Source organism: Passer montanus, unplaced genomic scaffold (assembly GCF_014805655.1).
Source record: "Passer montanus isolate IOZ18808 unplaced genomic scaffold, ASM1480565v1 scaffold22, whole genome shotgun sequence".
NCBI lineage: Eukaryota > Metazoa > Chordata > Aves > Passeriformes > Passeridae > Passer > Passer montanus.
Window position 1 is genome coordinate 750740 of NW_024366815.1, and position 19212 is coordinate 769951.

At 37.6% G+C, this 19212-nt stretch overlaps 1 protein-coding gene across 1 annotated transcript in view; it reads right to left on the reverse strand.

The window, feature by feature from the left end:
* Positions 1 to 1069: 1069 nt before the first annotated feature.
* Positions 1070 to 19212, reverse strand: part of GOLPH3 (golgi phosphoprotein 3) — a 31147-nt gene continuing 13004 nt past the window's right edge. Inside the window, exons 2-4 of the mRNA XM_039709719.1 lie at positions 12175 to 12306; positions 8310 to 8424; positions 1070 to 4902 (exon numbers count right to left, since the gene is read on the reverse strand). Coding sequence (XP_039565653.1) covers positions 4478 to 4902; positions 8310 to 8424; positions 12175 to 12306 — 672 coding nt within the window. The 3' untranslated portion in view covers positions 1070 to 4477. The remainder of the gene's footprint in view (positions 4903 to 8309; positions 8425 to 12174; positions 12307 to 19212) is intronic.

Below are 19212 nucleotides of genomic sequence, written 5' to 3' on the forward strand. Positions count from 1 at the left end.
AATTTCAGGGAGTTGTAGAGAGTGACAAGGTTCCCCCTGAGCTTCCTTTTCTCCAGAATAAACATCCCAGGCTCCCTCAGCTGCTCCCCAGAGAATTTACGTCCCCAACACTTCCTCAGCTGTGTTCACCTCCTCTGGACACGCTGCAGCACCTCAAATGTGCCCACTGAATTAAGGGGCCCAGAAGTGGACACAGAACTCCAGGTGTGGCCTCACCAGTCCTGAGTACAGGGGGACAATCATTGCCCTAGTCCTGCTGGCCATACTGTTGCTGAAGTCACCAAGCAACACGACAAGAAACAGAGAAGACCAGAGCCCAGAGTTGGGGGAGAAAAAAGTTGAAGCAGCAAATTATCTGGAAGTACAGAAAGGTGGAAATCAGGGGGAAAGCCAAAGGCTACTATTTATCAGCATTTATTTCCCTATTTTTGTCTGCTGTCCTGGGACCCAGGTTTTCCTTGTCTTTCTACAGCAGCTTTCTTCAGGGTCAGAAGACATTTCTTACCATAAGCCTTGCACAGGCTTCATGCTGCTGCTCTGCGGGCAGGAGAAAGCAAGACCCACTGTGGGGAGACTCCAGATCTTATTCAGAGATTAACAAGGACAGCAGCTTTGACCACACTTCTTCCCCACCCACTGCCCCAAGGCAGTCACCCCACACACACACCTGAGATTTCACTTTCTATTTAACACTTACAAAGCACCTGACCTCATCTCATTTCTTAAGTAATTAAATTGTTAAATGCACTAAGCATTTCCACAGAATAAACTTACTTTTTCAAAATTTCTTTTTAAAAAAATTATCAGAAAATTCATACTTCTCTGAAGCTGGAAACCCCCCCTCCACAGAGAAAGACAGGCAATAGGGATAACTGGGACATAAGAGACTTTGGCTGCCTGAAGCCCAGCTAAGGCAGAGCTAAGGCTTTGATGAAAACCTTAAAAAAAAAGTTGTTTCTCAAACTGGTGAATAATGCAGCCTGAGGAAAAACTGGAAATTACTGAGCAAATGAAAAAAATATATCCTTTAGGTATTGCATGCATGTGATATGCAGTAACCACCTGCAGCTGATAGCATGAAAGAGTGCTTTATTTTGTTACAGTACAGATTCAGTCCAGTTCACAGAGAACACATCAGTTAATACATATCTTCACCTTGTAGGATAAATGGGCATGAACACACGAGCACACAGCCAGCAGCCTTTTACCACCACTTAGGCAAATTTTGCCTGAAAAGCATCATTTACACACGTTTCACTACCAGTCCATGTAACAGCACTGTAATGCCAGCTCTAGAAACACAGGAGAGGACAATGTCAATCTCAAGGACTGTGAAAATGTGTGTGTGTGTGTGTGTGTGTGTGTGTGTGTGTGTGTGTGTGTACACACACTGCTTGGTGATTTAACTTTCAAAATCCTGGTTTTGACTTTAAAGTTTGTTTTAAAATAATGTGTCCCTGAATAATACAGGCTATTCCTTGAGGCACGTGTTCAAGTTCAGGCTTTGGATAAGAGTCTTCACTTGAAGCAGCCACTGAGAGCCGAGGGTTTGGAGCAGACAGAACTGTCTGGAAACCAGGCAGGTCTCCGTGAGCTGCAGTAGCAGCCCACAGGCAGAATGGTACCTGAATCTCATCAACACAGTCTCCCATGTTTAACCATTTTTTAAAAACCTGAAGTAGCAACAAAGGCAACGATGTCAGCCAAATCAGTTCCTGTTAACCTACCAAACTTACCTTTCTAGAGGTTTTGGGCTTTTTGAAGCACAATTTTAGGACTCAGCACTCCAAAACCTCATCTATTTCCCCTGCACATCCAGGTTTACACCAGGTGGTCCAGCAAAAGACACTGTTGCTCTTCCCAAACCCTTCCTCACTTACATCCAATTTCTTTGACATGTCCAGCACAGACTCTCCCCATCATGGTCAGAGGTCCTATCTAAACAAAATAAAGCTGATAAATACTGTGTGCAGTTATCCCCTGTGTGGAAAAAAAAACAAACAAAAAAAACCCCCAAATCATCTTTCTCAGGGAGGATTAAGAAAGGATAACTTCTTCTAAACCATGTAGACCATAAGGATGATAAAACTCCAATATCCCCACAACCAAACATGAAACCAGGAGGAAAATGGAAGATACTCACAGAATGAAGAAGAGGCCAGAAAAAGGACAGTGAAAGATACTTTCAGTCTGAAGCATGCTTCAAGTAGCTTAGATTTTCAAAGCCATTTTAAAAGTTTTGTGCACATAACTTGCTCCTGCATACTCCACCAATTTTCTGACCTTTCCCCCTAATTACTTTTTCCTCCTCTCAAAGAGCAACAGAAAATGAGAAAACAGACCACATGAGAGACACAATGAAAGCTGTAAGCTGCATCTACTACCAAGTATACAGAAAGTATTCCATAAGCTGTCAAATATAAGAGCAACACAGCAATTTTCATTTTCCTCCCACTTAAAAGCAATCACAGCTTGAAATGTTTAAAAGACAATGTCCCAAGTTCATGCCCAAGCCGCTCAGTTTTCAACACAGCATTTTACAAGTGAGAGAACACTGTTTGTCTTTTTATTTGTAAACCAGAGTTTGAAATACTTTACAATATACTTTTAATTTCATTTTTCTAAAGAAATAGTATTAAGAACTGAAAGAACAGTCTGTCATTAAATGTCAAGGATCGTATTTTTAAAAACCTTTCTTAAAAAAGGTTATAGAGGTATGATGAATTTAAGTTGTATTTTAAAGTCTACTTAAGCATCTCAATGATTGAAAATGAAGTGCAAAATTGGAAGTCCAGTCACAGATGAGACTGTAGAACTGTGCTCAAGACTGAAGAGGTCTACCTAGGGCAGGCACAGTTGCACACTCCCCAAATTAATTCAGCCTGTCCTAGCTATGAATCCTGCAGATCTCAGCAACACCACTGATTAAGTCAGTTTGAACTACATAATACAAATTCTCCCTTTCTAATAAGAAGGATATAAACTAAAGCTTTCAGTTAGGCAATAAAACCTTTCTAATTAGCAACAAAAAAGTATAAGTGACATGCTTACTCTGTTTCAGGCACTTTCAAGATCATAGTTTATTTACTGTAGGTAAAAAGCTAGTATACAGATTAAGGGATCTCTTAAATTTCAACTCTACAGTTATACACCATCTAGTATTCTTGGTCTGAATATTAACCAAAAGGTTTCTAAACACCTGTAAGCCCCACTATAAATCTGCATTGGTATGATGAAAAAAGTATAGAAATCAATATTTAATTTTTTCAATGCATAATATTTACACTGTGAAACCAATGGGAAATAACAAGCAGCGGCAAAGAGGCAATAAATTTTAAAAAGCCAGGGTTTTATATAGGTTTTGGGTTTTTTTACAATAGTGTGCTAATCAGCATAATTGTATATATAAAAATTAAAATATAGCAGAGCATCCCATTACAGAAATCTGAATTCTCTGAACTGCTGCCATTACTTGCTAACCATTTACATGCAACACCTGCTAGGACTGACTTTTTGTTTTTGAAGTGTAAAACAGTTCAAGGTTTAAGAGACAAACACTAATTTGTGTACAAAACCAAAAACTGCACTCAACAATTGTACTGGTCATGAGTCTTTTCCATACAGAAGTGAGGGAAAGAAAAACGTACCAATGATAGAAAGCAGTCTCTTTCCATTCACTAATTTTCAAAGGCAATGCATAGACTGAGAATACCTGGATGGCAAACTCCAGGTACTCTGGGAATGAACAGCTTTCACACACAGGACCTCTGCAGGAGGCCTTTCTTTGCATCAGATGGCAATGGCTGACAGCAAATAAGGGGCACAGGTGTACAAGTAAGTAGATCTTGCAAAATACTAAGATGGGGCAGTTGTTAATATACAATCTGAACTATATATACACAATATAATGGAATGTATCCCCTCCCAAAACAGGTTTATGAAACAATTGGACCTTTCTATACTAGCCTTATGACTCAGTTATCATTCTAATGAAAATATAAGTACACAAGAGACCTGCATGAAAATTAAAATTTATGGGTCATTTTACAGGAACTATTGACAAAGCTGCTTAATGGCATTTCTGCTTTATAAGTAATTTTGTTATATGTTATTGAAAATATCTGTGTATAAAATGTCCTGACAGACACTTTAACATGGAGCTTTGGTGACAAACCACTTCAATAACAATGAGGTGAAAAATTAAACAAAGTATTTAAGGTAACTCAAACTGAATAGGAAATGGAATGCCAATATGGCAGTTCACCCTTCTTCTGTTGTTTTAAACAGGAAAGTCTCTTGTACCAGCAAAATCCTGTACACAGATAGAGAAGTAGGGAATACACCACTTATAATTCCCATTAAACAAAAACCAATTCATCATGTGAGAAGGTACAAATTACAGAAAACATGAATAGTCAATAACAGAGAAAAAACTGGTTTACATGAAAGAATAGAGAACACTTCAGTCTGAATGCAGTTACTTTGTGAAAGCTGCTACGACAGCCCACAGAACCTCATTGGTGTTGGTTTTCATACATTCAACCTCAGGGTCTAAATCCAGGAGCTGCCGCACTCTCTTTGTGGCTAAATCATACTGCTCATCCAGGAGGGGGGCAAAAGCGTTCTCCAGGACATCTGAGGCGTGGGCTAAGTACACGAGCGCCAGCAAGCGCTTGTCCATGCGGTGGGGGTCGTTCACCCACTTGTCAAGAACTGCCTCCTGAACCTTCTTGATGAGGCGCTGTTTGATGTTGTTGTTGGTGAGAGGGTGTGTAGTCATGTCAAAAAGCAGGAAGTTCTGTTTCTCTGTTGTCAGTACACCTTTTTCCACTAGATTTTTAGCTAACCGCTCACGGACATTTCGTAGTTGGTAGTGCAACTTCAGTGGGTTCCATGTTTCACCTACAACAGCAAGAAAACCGCACAACCCTTAGACAAAGTTTAAGCTGCACTGCTGCAGTGATTTTTTTTTTCAGTCTGTGGTGCAGAATGAGCTGTCAAAATCATATAGCAGACTACAAGACACTGTGCCCCTGTCAGCATTTCTATGATCCCTGGCATGGAGGCAGAAACCAGGAGAACCTCCTTGGAGCAGCTCTGGGGTACCTTGACAGTTTGGATGAAACGATACTACGCCATGTCTTGATTACAGATATGAAAAATAAACAACCTTGTATTGTAAAATAAAAAAACAACCAGTTATGCAGAATTAATTTACTTCATGTAACAATAAAAATGAAGTAAAATTAAGCACCTTCTACAGTCTTTTACTGTGTCAGAGACCAGGAGAAGTGTTACTGCCTTTCTTCTGCCACAGAGACAAGCTAATGCACAGTTACCCAGTGCATTTCTTTATTTCTGCAGGTTTCCACTCCTCTCCCCCTTCCTGCTCCCACCATATGAAAAATGACCATGCACTGTTAGTGTGTGTGGCACAGGTGTGCTCACATGAACCACATATTAGACAGAGTCTTTAATGCTTCTATATAAATTATTTCTAATTCCTTTTGTTAAAGCAGAAGAACTGGGCCCTTCAGAGCATGTGACTGTATGCACAGAGGAAATTGACAAAGCACAAAAGCAGCATCAACAGCTCCAACTAAAACTGTTTATCACTGAGAATTCTACCTTTGCTTAAGAGCTTATTTAACAGGCTAAAAATTTTAATTCCAGCTTACTTAGGAATTTATCATAATCCCCTCCTGATGTAAAAAACTATGCATTTTAAGGGGCAAGAAAAGGAACAGCTTTAAGTATTTCTTACATAGATGGACGTTTTCCATAAATGATATGAAAATTTCTGTACAAAACTTTTGAAAAATTTATCGGTTAGCATAAAATAATAACAACAACGACAATAAACCACAGGTGACTTTGAGGTTTCTCCCACTGTGACGGAGGGTGACACACTGTATCCAAGTAACAGCCAAGATAAGCAAACAAATGAGGTGACTCCAACTGCAGAGTGAAAGGCAGAAAACCCAACCAGGCCTGAACTACAGAAGTCCAGCTACACATCAATGAATGCCATTCCCCAGTTTGATAATAAATGAAACTATCACACAAACACAAAAAAGTGGTTTCCTTACCACCTTTCACAGGGCAAAGGCTATTCCCTAGATTTTTGTGCAGTTGCCATGTGGCTGAAATTTAGTGCTGTGGTGACACCTTGTGACCAAGCTCTTCAATTACACAGACACTTTGCAGACAAGGACAGAGATGTTTGCTACATCTCCAGGAAACCTGATATTTTGGTGCAAACATCTACATTCCCTACCTTTGCTTTCTTTAGAAGCTACCTTATAAACACCAGCCTGGCAAACACCACCTTGCACGTCCACATATTTATTTACATGATGGCTTTGAACTCACATGTACTGTAACTCCAAGCAGCACTCTGCATTACTGATAATCATGGATAGAGTAGATTTTTTTTCCAGGATCAACCTGGTCTCCAGGGCAAAATTCTAATAGAGTTTATGAATTTATTAAATAAAGCAAAATAAAGCAAAACCAACCTAACAATAAAAATAAAAACCCCCACCCAGGACCTTGAAATATTTTTCTTCACAATGACAGATCTCTAAACCATGGGAACCAAAGAACACTAATGCCATCCAAGAATTAGTAATTAATAAACATATGTTAGAAAAAACTATTGTTTCAAGCCTTAGCCACAATACTGATGATAACAATCTTCCCACAGCCAAAGCTCAGAAGGGTCAGGAAAACCTTAGCTTAGCTCAAAGAAAACCTAGTTCATTCATTAGCTGACCTTTTTTGAGCCAGTCCTAACTTGATGTGCATTGCACTGGGAAAGGAGGTGAAATGTCAGCACAAATTATGTATTTGGGACAAGAAAAATGAATTGTTTTGCCGTCTGTAAGAGGGAAGGGGAGCTGAGTGAGAACTGAACTGCATGGCTCCACAGCAGCCGTGACCCTCCTGACATGTAGTCCAGTCTCCCCCCTGCCTGACAGCCAAAGAGCAGGAGAGGGGGAATGGCCAGGACCTGAGAACGAGGTGGTGTGCAAGGAATGCTGTTTAAGTTACTGCAGAATGAATGGGAAGAACAAAGAAAACAGGAAAGCAGAGAAAGGCAAAGAGATTTTGCTCATTTCTGCAGCTTACTGGTTTTAAGAAGTAGCAGATTTTACACAGGCAACTTCCAAATCTCACTACTCCCAACTTCACAGTCACATTGTTGACAAGGAGGGTCAATGGTGCAGGGTTTTTTCCTGCGCTGTTTGCACAAGTACAGCTCTGATCTCCTCCAAAGAAGCTGTATTTATGTGCTTTGTGAAAACAGACAAACGCTGGTGATCAATTCTGTCTGCAGTTCAGCCTGGAGAGGAGAAGGCTCTAAGGAAATCTTGCTGCAGCCTTTCTGGGCTTAATGGGGGACTGCAAGATAGATGCGGTCAGACATTTTAGCAGAGCCTGGGACATGAGTAACAGTTTCAAAGTGAAGGAGAGTTGGACAAGGAAGAAGTTTTTCACAATGAGACACCAGAATGGATCGCCCAGGGAGGTGGTGGATGCCTCCTCCCTGGAAGCATCCAGGGTCAGGATGGATGGTCCTTGAGTAACCTGGTCTAGTGGAAGGCATCCCCGCTGACTGCAGAGGGGCTGGACTAGACGGCCTGTAAAAGTCCCTTCCAACCAAATCATAATTCATAACTCTGTGATCACTGACATTTCATTTTTTCTCAACTATTTACTAGCTTTACAGGGAAAGCTGTGTGCAAAGTACTCCTTTTGAAGGCTGTTTTGATCAACAATAATTATCTAACATTTAAAAATATTTATTACATTTCTTCAGTTAATGAAAAAATAAAACTCCTAATGCTTTGTTTTTTCTTTCTGATTAATGGCCAAATCGCTCTCAAGTTTTGTGTGCAAGCTATGAGCTCTTCACCTCCTTTCCTTATTGAAAGATCTGGATACTCAGTGCACACACTCAGGCTCCCAACTTCCATCAACCATCATTTCCAAACACAGAGAAAGGCAGCTCCATCTCCAGGGTGCAGTCCTGATTTACTTCAGTCAGCGGAAGGCACCTCTTCCACCGAGCTGAGATGTCCTCTGACACTTCCATACAGATCCTTTCTGTACCAAGTTAAGTCAAAAGCAACAGTTACTTATATTTGATTAAAGGCTACAATCAACAAGAGACTACCCTAGAGGACAGACTAATTAACTTTTCTGCATATTTTCTCTCAAAAAACCTTGCAATATAATCTCTAGTGATGCCAGATAATTAGCTTTATTTGGGTAAAGAAAGCAAATACATTATGAGCAAGGCTTACCACTAAGCAGTTCAATCCAATTTTGTACTGTTTCAGGAGGCTGGGTCTCTTTTATGTGTTTCAGAGCTTCATCAAGAAGAACATCCCCTGTAGGAGCATCTGACTTGCAAATCACCTAAGAATGAATAAAATACAGTCAGTATTTTGACATAATTCATATATGACAAACACACCCATCAATAAAAAAACCTACCTGTTAGGAAAACCAAAATATTTTTTTTAAATAACAAACTCTCTCTTAAGAATATACAACTTTGAAAATCCCAAACCTTTGTTATTAAAAAACCCCAAACTATATGTGTTTTAATTCAAAATACATAAAGTCTGAGGTTATCTGTAACTTAAATTAACCTTAATGGGCTAAAATTATAGTATTAATAACAAACTTAAAAGCTGTATTTTGAAGGAAAATAACTCACTTATCTAGCTAGGTGCCCTACTACAAAGTAGCAAAGGTCCCCAAAACAAAGTACATTGCACTAAATTAGTTTCTGAATATAGTCTATTTTACTGCTTCAAGTCAATTTATTCAAAATACTGAGTTAAACAATAAGGTTGCATTATAATAACAAAAAAGGTTGTAAAATAATAACAAAAAAAGTACAAAAACTAGTTTTCTTCAATATATGAACAGACAAAAATAGGTTCATGACAACATCTGCAAGTTTTGCAGCTCTGAAGAACACATTGCCACCTAACAGAGTTTCATTTAATAACAGTTAAACCACACATGCTATAAATACACATGTACTAATAAACCCCTTAACATGCAACAATAAATACAATACAAGTCTCTTATTTAATAATTTCTAAAATTATTTGAGTTCTTCACTCAGGAAAACACAACAAAAAAATTGATTCAGAGTAACACAGTAAAATTAAAAAACATGAGTAACATGAGCTTGTTTACCAGTATAACTACTTACAGAAACCATGCACAAATACAATTTTTTTTCAGGAGAGAAAATCAAGAGCACGAAATTAAAACTTCCAGATTAAACTAGCTCAAGTCGGTATGTTTAAATAAAATCTTTCTTTATTTATAGAATAATTAGTACAGTTGTTAACATTAAAATTAATATTAATATTAACATTAATATTAATAATAATTGTTATTATTGTTGTTGTTGTTACTATTCTATCTGGCAATTTAAACAGCTCACAAGCTAGCACTTTACAAGCATCAGGGAAAAGGTAGCAGGTGATTGACAGAAAAATGAATACATCAACACAATTCCATATATATATATATATATCTCAAAAGCAGGAAGCGAAAACTTTTATTTTTCTTAACACTTAGAGTAGTCAGAAACGTGTTCTGGAAATGTCATACTGTTCCACAGTTCACGGAACATCCTGTTTCTTCAGAGATGCTGGTCCTTAGCCTGATTGTAAAAAAATATTCTTTATTCCAATTTTTCAGTGATGAATCAGGTACTACATTTGCCTGGTACTTATCAACTAAGGAAATTTCAATTATACAGAATATTTAATTTGCATTTTTCACAATGCAGCTCTGCAATTAAGCAAAGCTAAAAAATTAAGTACAGATTTTTAAGTAAACTTCATTTTCTAGTTTTAATACAAAAATTCACTCTTGCATGAATTGCTCAGAACTGTTAGCAATAAAATACTGAAGCAAATCTGCCAAGGATTTTTTGGGATTCCTTTTGATTCTAATAACTATCGATTTGGTCTGCTCTCTGATCCTGTACAGCAATGTAGAGTTACCATCTTCTATTCTCAATAACCACTCACAAACCTCAACATTTATTTGTTTCTAATATTGATCCCAGTAGGCAGAACTCCAAAATGGTGTGACAATTACATACTCTTAAGCCAAATTTACAAGGATGTTGCAAAGTGTAACACATCACATCCACTCACAACTCTCACTAAGGTCCATCAAGTCCTTGTCCACTCTTTTCTCAGTCTCATTTGACTCTCTATGGCATTCAATCATAGATTTAATGCATCTTGATTCGTTCTGAAGTACAAAATATTATCAGCAGAGATCAACCTGATTTAAGGCTTTAAGTGGAAATCATTGTAGCTATCATTCTTTCAAGTTAATTACATGATTAAAGCCACAGTTAGGTAGTTATAAATCTGTGCTACTGCCCAAAAAACTTGTTCTACACTCTTCTCATCCTCACCTTATCACTTGTGCCCCACCTGATGACAAGATCAAGAGAGTGGTTCCAGTAAAAACTGAACTGATCAAAGTAAATTATTTCACCCCTGAATTACAACCCTGGATGTATTATTAGACAGCTCTTTCCACTCATTAGGCACAGTATTTATTTCACAGCCAAAGCAAAGGGCATGGGGAGCAAAGCCTGCAGAAGCAGGACCAGGAGGACACCTGACAGAGTAGAAACTTAAATCTCGTCAACACAGAAACGAAACTGAAATTTAGAGTAAATGGAAAACTTCAAATAAGGTGCAAACCAACATAAGTTGTTCAATTTCTAAATTGATGAAGGTGGTGCATTTAGGGATTTTATTTGCAGGGAAGTACTTAAGCAGAAAACAACCTTCATCTAAATTTTAAATTAATGCCTATTTTTATAGAACTTTCCTGCCTGAAAACTGAGAAGTATCTCAAATACTTTACAACAGCAGAAAAAGAAAACCTCTAAATTGCATAGATTTTAGATCACTTTAAATAAATATATTTACCCAATGCCAAAAATACATGATAAAATTTAACAAAAAACACATAACCACAATCAAACAAAAACTAATCACAACTCAGACCAATAATTCTGCTTGTATTCTTTAGTGAATATACATACAGGTTATTTTTCCATTTTCCTAAAAAACCTAGCAACCTCACAGTTAATATTTCAAGTAGATAGAACTGACAAGGTTTTCACAGAATGAAAATAACTCCTGACTGAATGCCTAAGAAGATTACTGAATGCCTAAGAAGCCAAAAGCTCTGGAGAAAAAAAAAAGTGAGAACTAATCAATGCTGAATATGCTTAAACGAGGCTAAAAGAAGTAAGGACTGTTTGTCAGAACAGAGGTTCAATTTTTCTGAAGTGAAGGGAGCTGGGAGAAGGTTAGGGAATTCACAAGCTTGCCTTAAAATTTAGCAAAAGATAATATTGACAGAGAAATGTGCCATAAAAGAATTTATTTGTGGTGGACAGACAACATTTGACCAGGTTTTCAATAGGCTTATTTTACAAGTATCCTCTAATGCTGATGAAGTAAAAATTCTTCCAAGAGCTTGACTTTGCACATTTTGCACAAAGGGAAAATTCAGTGGTAAAAGTAAAAAAAATAAAGGCCTCAAATCTTCAGCCCAATTCTATAAAGGACCATAGAGATGGGGTCATCTTGAAGGTCAGAGAGCACAATTTAACACACCAGCCTCATGAACTAGATAGTTGTGTTCTCAGGGGTCTCAAGGTGATGGTTTCCTTCCCATGTAATGCAAGCACAAACTGCAGCGCTGTGTACAGCAGAAGTAAACGGGTGGCCTGCAGGACACATCTGGCATCCGGCAGTTATGCATTCCTTCCAGCCCCAGCCCACATCCCACCGGCATTGCAAAAGCCAGTTCCTTCGGCCGACTGCGGCCCGCCCCAGCCAGAGCCAAGGCTGGCAGCAGCACCAGCAACACATCCCGAGAGCAAACACGGGCACAGAACAGGCACCAGAGATGTTCCAAGGCACTTCATCTCACCACCGAGACACCTTTTATCTCTGCACATCTGCCTTAGGTCATTAGTCAGAATCATCATCTTCACATAAAGAAAAAAACCCCAGGCTTTTTATTAGAACCAGTTGTAATTTATAGGTCCTGTATTTCGTGGAGCCTGACAAGTAAATGTGACCATTTTCCTGCACTCACCTTTCTTGTTAGCAGACTTTTGCGCCGCATTCCACAGGCCTCCAGCTGGAGACGCCCCCGCAATGCCAATTCAATTAACATACAGCCACGCAATCCTGAGGAGATGCAATCATTCCAGAACGATGTGTAACCCTGTGAAGAATGAAAGACAGTAAAATATCTCCATCTCCACCTGAAAACGAGCAGAAAAAGGGCCTTGCTGTGTTCTCTAAGCAGTTCTCCTGCTTTCACACTTTTGAAGTAGCACCACTAGTCACTATCATTCCTGCCCTGAAAACATGAAAGAGAAACAGTCTCATCCTCTGTTAGTTTTGACACTCAGTCTCTGCCTTGTGAAGAATTGGGAATCCTCAGGAAAATAATACAGAATGAAAGAGGGCAATACCAAGAACTACAATAAAGTGTAGTTTTATACACAGTCAAAATAAACTTACAATATTTTTAAGACATCAAGCAGTTGGCATTACTGACATCACTTGGCCTTATGAGTGACTGAGAAACATTAATATGATTTTACATACATAAACAATGTGGCACTGAGGAAAGCAATAATAAACTAAAAATGGATATTAAGTTAACTATGGAGTATGCTGGAAAACACAAATGTGGCAATCAACACAAATCACAGAACAGATTCTTTTGGCTTGAACATAGAAAACTAAAAGAAAAAAGCTTTAAAGAAATATTTATAACAGCTACTATTTTGTCATTTAAATAATTTGAAAATGTGCTTTTACAGCTTGAAGCACAGTTCTTATACAAACTGCAAAACTACAAAACACATTTATTCCATGAAGCACACCTCACCTACTGTGGTTTCTCTCTACTTCTGCATTGACAGCCATCTGCTTAAATGGCAGAGCAAACCATTTGACCCAATAAATTTATTAATCTGTATCTAGAAACACAACTATTGACTTTTGTACTCCATTGTTCAACAGTTATGACCAAAAATAATCTTACAAAAAAATTATCTTATATGGAGTAGCCAACAATGTTCTTGCATATTTTTTAATATTTGAGTATTTAAGATAAAAGTAAAATCCTTGAGATATGTTCTGAGAAATGTTTGATATGATTCATAAAGATCTTCCCAAAGTCCTCTAGTGAAGCACTTCAAAAAAACAGCAACTTCAGGATACTTTAGAAAAGGATGCTGTACACAAGAGAAGGTTGGGGAAGAGCAGAAGAGTGCTCTGCTTTTCATAAATTTGTCTTAACCAATAACCAAGACTAGCTTAAAACAAAAGCAAGTCAATTTTATTATTTTTTGCAGATGAAAGCTACCAACACATAAAGATATTTTAAGTCCACTAAATTTACAAACCAGTCTCTAACTAATGCCATCAATTACAGATTTCCAAAATGTGAGAATACTTGTTTCAATTCTGCACTTAGCTGTTTTCAAGAGCTGTATTATATAGATGACCAGTACTTACGAAAAGTCTACAAAAGCCCTGAATCTCTAAGGTAATTACTGAAAAAGGTCCCATATATTTATTTAAAACACCATAAATATGAGTTTGGAAAGGCATTTGAGAAGTTATCTAATCACCTTTCTACTCTAGAGCTGATACTTTGCAGGTATCAGCTACTCCTATAATGCCATTCTGTAATTAAGATTTTGGCTGGCACCAGACATTTTTGCCAAATAACACATACAATAAAGTACAGTATTTGCTTAAGAGGGAAGAGATATGACTCCTACATTCTATTTCCAATCAGTCCCTTTACATAATAATTTCTGAAGTCAGACAACACATACACAAACTAAAAATCTACAGCAGAAACTCACAGGCACAATAAATTTACACTTCTTTATACTCATAGAACGTTTCATATTGTTATGCAGACAATTAAAATGCTGATGCTTGTTCCCCTTTTTTAGCAATGAAAGCTGAATTTATTTTTAAAATTACTGTTTTTCAATGAAGTGACTTTAACTACACCACTCCCGGCACCAATTACCAGACGTAAACTGCTCTGTTCCAGTAGTTAACATGGATGGCCACAGGCTGAGGGTTGCAGAGAAATGCAGGCTCACTGGTAAGATAAGTCAGGTCAAAAAGGACCACATAAGTCTCTAGTCCAACCTCCTGCTGCAAACAGTTATGAAGTCAGGTCAAGGTGCACAGGGTTCTATTCAAGCGTGTCTCAAAAGCTTCCAAGGATGGAGACTGCACAACCACCCAGAAGTTTTTAACCAACTAATCCTGAAAGCCAATTCAAAAAGATTACATCCTTCATAAATGGAGCTGCTTGTTTTCATGGGCTGGATGACAGTGAGAAGAGTCATGAGAATAAACCTTGTTGCGACCATCTTCTTATTTTCCTTCTACCCCCCAGGCTCAGAGTTCACAGGTGATCCTCTAGAGAAGGAACATTTTATTTCCACACACATAAATAAAAAACTATTAACAGAGTTAGGAAAGGGATTTTTTTCAATCCATTAAACTGATCTTTCCAGATTGTTCTGGTAGATGAATGGGTTGGTTTTGACACCTAATGCAAAGATATCGCACAATCAAAGGAACTGTCACAGAATATCACTTGAGCACACAACAGTCTAACTAAATGATCCTTAAATTAATGCAATCTTCCTGGAATAACTGGAACTGAATGGGAGACACTTATTTTTGATATTCCAAACACCCTCTTGACACCTGCTTTAATTGGTATATAGCATAACTAGAAAAGATGCACAAAAGAGAAACAAAAGAGTGGAGATTAATAATTTATGGAGAAGTGGAATGGCAAAATAGAATAATGCACTATTTGTAAAGGAAACAAGGGATAAGAGATGAAACCAAGCTAGCTCACAGGTTAGGAGTCAGTAGCCAATTTCTTTTCTGTTTTTCCACTCAATTGTTTTAACAGGAAGGCAAAAGTTTAAAAAAAGTTTAAAAACTTCTTTGAAAAACAAGAACAATAATGGAGTTTGACAGACAGCAACGAATCTAAAGCACACGTGGACCAGGATGAAGTCAGTGTTCACTGCAGGAATTGTCACCCTGATCCCACCCTCTCCCTGAATGTAACCTGTCCACTGCTCATCATAGCACACAGAACCAGACAGGGACATGGTTTTTAAAACTGTTCATTTATTCCAATTCCTAGCAGTCTCAAAACACTTGACTGAAGATCAAACACCGCTATGCAGAAGTGCAACTAATTCTACTATTTAATGCTCTTAAACAGCATTAGTTTTCTCACAAATACAATACCAAGTATTTTTGCTCCATCCATCTTCCTGCAAGTCTTACAGCTTTATAAACTCTCTAACTCAAAGAAATACTTATTTCATTAAAGTTGCTAAGCAGCAGGGGGTAAGACTTACAAAGCAGGAGATTATTTTTATCTGACAGCAATCACACTAGAATAGCACTTTAAGCTATGAATAGCTTGCAAGACAAAATTTTAAATCTACAATGACTCAAAGATCAAAAAACTGTTTACAACTGTCATGTTTATTTATACAAACACAGCACAAAAGCATTTTTCGTCAGACCTGACCTAGAAACTTTCAGCTAAAAACTAGTGTTGCAAGACAAGCAAAAAGGGAAATTAGAATAAAGTTTACACCAAATACTTGTTTCCATATTAACTTTGAAAGCTCAGACTTTCCACCCAGGTATGGCAAAGTACAGAGCTGAGACTAAGATCATGTTTCCACTTCAAGAATAAGTTATTTAAAATCCATGTTCATTAGGTCATTTCTTTCCCACCAGCTCCCATGGCATTTATTCACTTTCTCCTATTCCCTTGCCTTCTACCCACTTCCAGCTCACACAGGTATTCCTGTTCAGTTATTCATTAATCACTTGAAACTGCCAACTATTAAACAGTCCATTGTATAACAGAAGCCAGTTACCAAAACTACCTTACCTTCCACTTCCTGCTTCTACTTAGTCTCTTTAGAGCCATTAAGTTACCCGAGAGATTTTAAAATTCATAAGTTTGTATGTAATTTTTCTTTTCTTTACAAACATTGCTAACACCTTATCTGTGATCCAACAGGGCACTGCAGCCATGACCACTATAATTTCATAAGTACGTAAAGAAATGAGCGAGAAGACAAAAAATGATCAGATATGCCTGAAGATACTTGGTGCCATGTTAGTGATTGATTTCTACACAATTAAGGCTGATTTAAGACTTATAAAAAACTTCAAAATCATTTCACTTAAGCACAAAACAGCTAACCTTCACAGATCAATGACTCTCACAGTTTCCAGGCTACTGTCACACTAACTATTTGAAACAAACAAAGAAAAAATAACTAAAAAAAAAACCCAAACAAAAAAAAACCCCACAAACAAACAAACAAACAAACCCAGAAAGACCCCACTGAATCAACATCACTATTTTCTGTTTCACAAGTGCGATTTGAAGCTACCCAGCAGTAACAATGCAAAAAATGCAATTAAGCTGCAGATGTCATCTTATGTTTATGTAGAAGTACTCCCTAATGGATTACAAAGCCAAAAAAAACCAAAAAATCCCCAACTTTCTTAATAAATGATAGAACAAAAGACTCCGAAAAAACTGGGTAATCTTTTACTCAATAATACTTTGTTTTATTTATCAGAGTTGCTAAAAATCTCTTCCCACTACAGAAATATACATTCTTTCTCCACTTCTTCAGTTAACTCGGAATAGGTGAACAGCAGTTCTACTATACCTGGCACAGACAAGAAATGAACAGGGCAGAATAAAAACCCATGAAAATACCTCAAATTCAAGAGAAAGTAAAGCAAAATGCTTGCAGACTTACAACTCTGAGGCTTCAAAATACACACATAGTAATATAAATAAATATGATGTGTTTAACTCATGTGGTTAAGGGCAGCTGTTTACAGAACACAGACTGCAGCTGCCAATGCACTCTAATCCAAAGAGTCTCAAGCTATTGCAGATTACTTTGCAGATCACAGAGCCATTGCAATTGGAAATCAGCATCTTTTTTAAAAGCATCATAAAGTCATTTAATGATATGTGAAAGTAACTTGTGGGTTACTGACGCCTACTCTCCAAAAAATTAAGTGTTTCTTTATTTTAACATAACAGGACCCTCAGGCCCATCCTCAGATCCACACAGCCTCATATTTATTATCAAAGGTCAGTGTTAGGTTGAAGTTTTGGCCCTGACTCAGACTCAATTTACATTTATGAGAAGGCACAACAGAAGTTTCTCTGGGATAATGCACATAATAACACCCAGACTATGCTTCTCTTACTAAAAGCTTTTAGCTTTAAATTGAGGCTCAGTAGTACTTCTTAGACATTCACTTAGCACCCTCTACCAAAACACAACTAAACATCTATAACATCCACAAACTAAACATCTAGAACTAAAACATCTCTAATACACAACTGAAATAAACCAAACAACTGAAGGGAACCTTTTAAAGGAGAAACATCACTACAGCTACCCAAACCCCTGAATTTCTATTCTCAGGAAACTCCAAATGTTTCTATTATGAAAGACACAAACAAAAAGACTTTGAAATTTAGTAAATAATGTAATTTCTGAAACTTTATGCAGAGACAAAACAAATAAAATATTGGTTAAACTCTTTCCAGTCATGGCAGCTCAATCAAAAGGAAAACTGGCCAACTAACAGAAAGCAAAAGTGAACAACTACAACTCCTGAAGAGCTTGGGAGTCCCAGCTCTGAGGTAATAAATCTTACAGTCTTATCAGAAGACATCACATCCTTAGCTTCTGGGTTTCTCAGCCAGGAGGTGCAATCCAGGTTAAAGAAAGCTTTCACATCAGTAAACAGTAAATTCTAAATTTACAGGTACCCTGTTTTCTATTAGAATAGTATTTCAATTTAAAAAACTGCAAAAATCTCTACCTAGATGATAAAAGATAAAAATAACACTTCCCAAACTTGCTGGAGTTTGCTGTTACTTTCCTTATTTTGGCATAGATGACACTCAAACAGTCTGCTGGGGGTAGCAACATAAAAGCTCTGAGGCACAAAACTATGGATTTGTTTATATACAAACAAGTGTTGAGCTTTCCCAAACAGGTGTTTCTTCCCTGCTATCTATCCTTTCCAATGTGCAGTGGACTATTTTTATGTTCTCACAAATCACAGATGACAAACATACTGGAAAATTCACCATGCTTGCTGACATCAGGGAAAGTTACTGAGGACAATTACCTGCAGGCCCAATTAGGGGCCCTTGCCAAATACACATGCCAGAATAATAAATACATAGTTTGGAGACAGATAAAACCACAATGTTCAGTTCTACTGTTCAGATGAGCATAAGAGGAAACAATTGTCAAGAAATTTAAGCCTGAGATGGACTAACTAAACTGAATGTGGAACTTGGGAAAAAAAAAACTTTTCTATGTCAGTTCAAATCACCTGTAGGTCTGGGAAAGGTAAATTGAGTAATCTGCTGGTTTAAATTTTGTATGAGCTGCTTTTCATTTTGAACAGCACAATTAGCAAAGAGTCTACTTACATCTAGCATTTACATAGCAGTGTCATGGAAGAAAAATGTACCTGCACACTCACTGTGTGTAGTTAATTTTGAGAAAAGCTCATGTTCTATACATACACACATATTCAAATTTCTTTTCTTAGAGGTTCTGAGGGTGGCAGGGAGAAACATCAGCGGAAAAACAAGAGGAAAAGAAACAATACAAAATTATACCCCAGAGTTCAATTACTTTTCCAGCATAAGCAACCCCGAATCACTACTTTTTACTTTGGAGAGATTCATTTCAGTTTTACTGACCTTTCAAATCAATGTCACTACATCTCATTTTAGCCTTGCACAAGACCTTGCATGTAACTGGAGAAGGTACGTCCTTCCCCATATCTTCATTTTTAGCCATTTGAGGACTAAACCACGGAAGCAGTCCAAAGCCTGAACTGCTGTTAAGGACAGAACATTTCTTCACTCCATGGAAGCACATTGCTGTTCTCTCACCTGAGCCCACAGGAGCTTTGTGTAGTCAGCCAGATGAATAAGTAGTGTTCCTGAGAGCTAACTGACATTTTCCTCACCTGATTC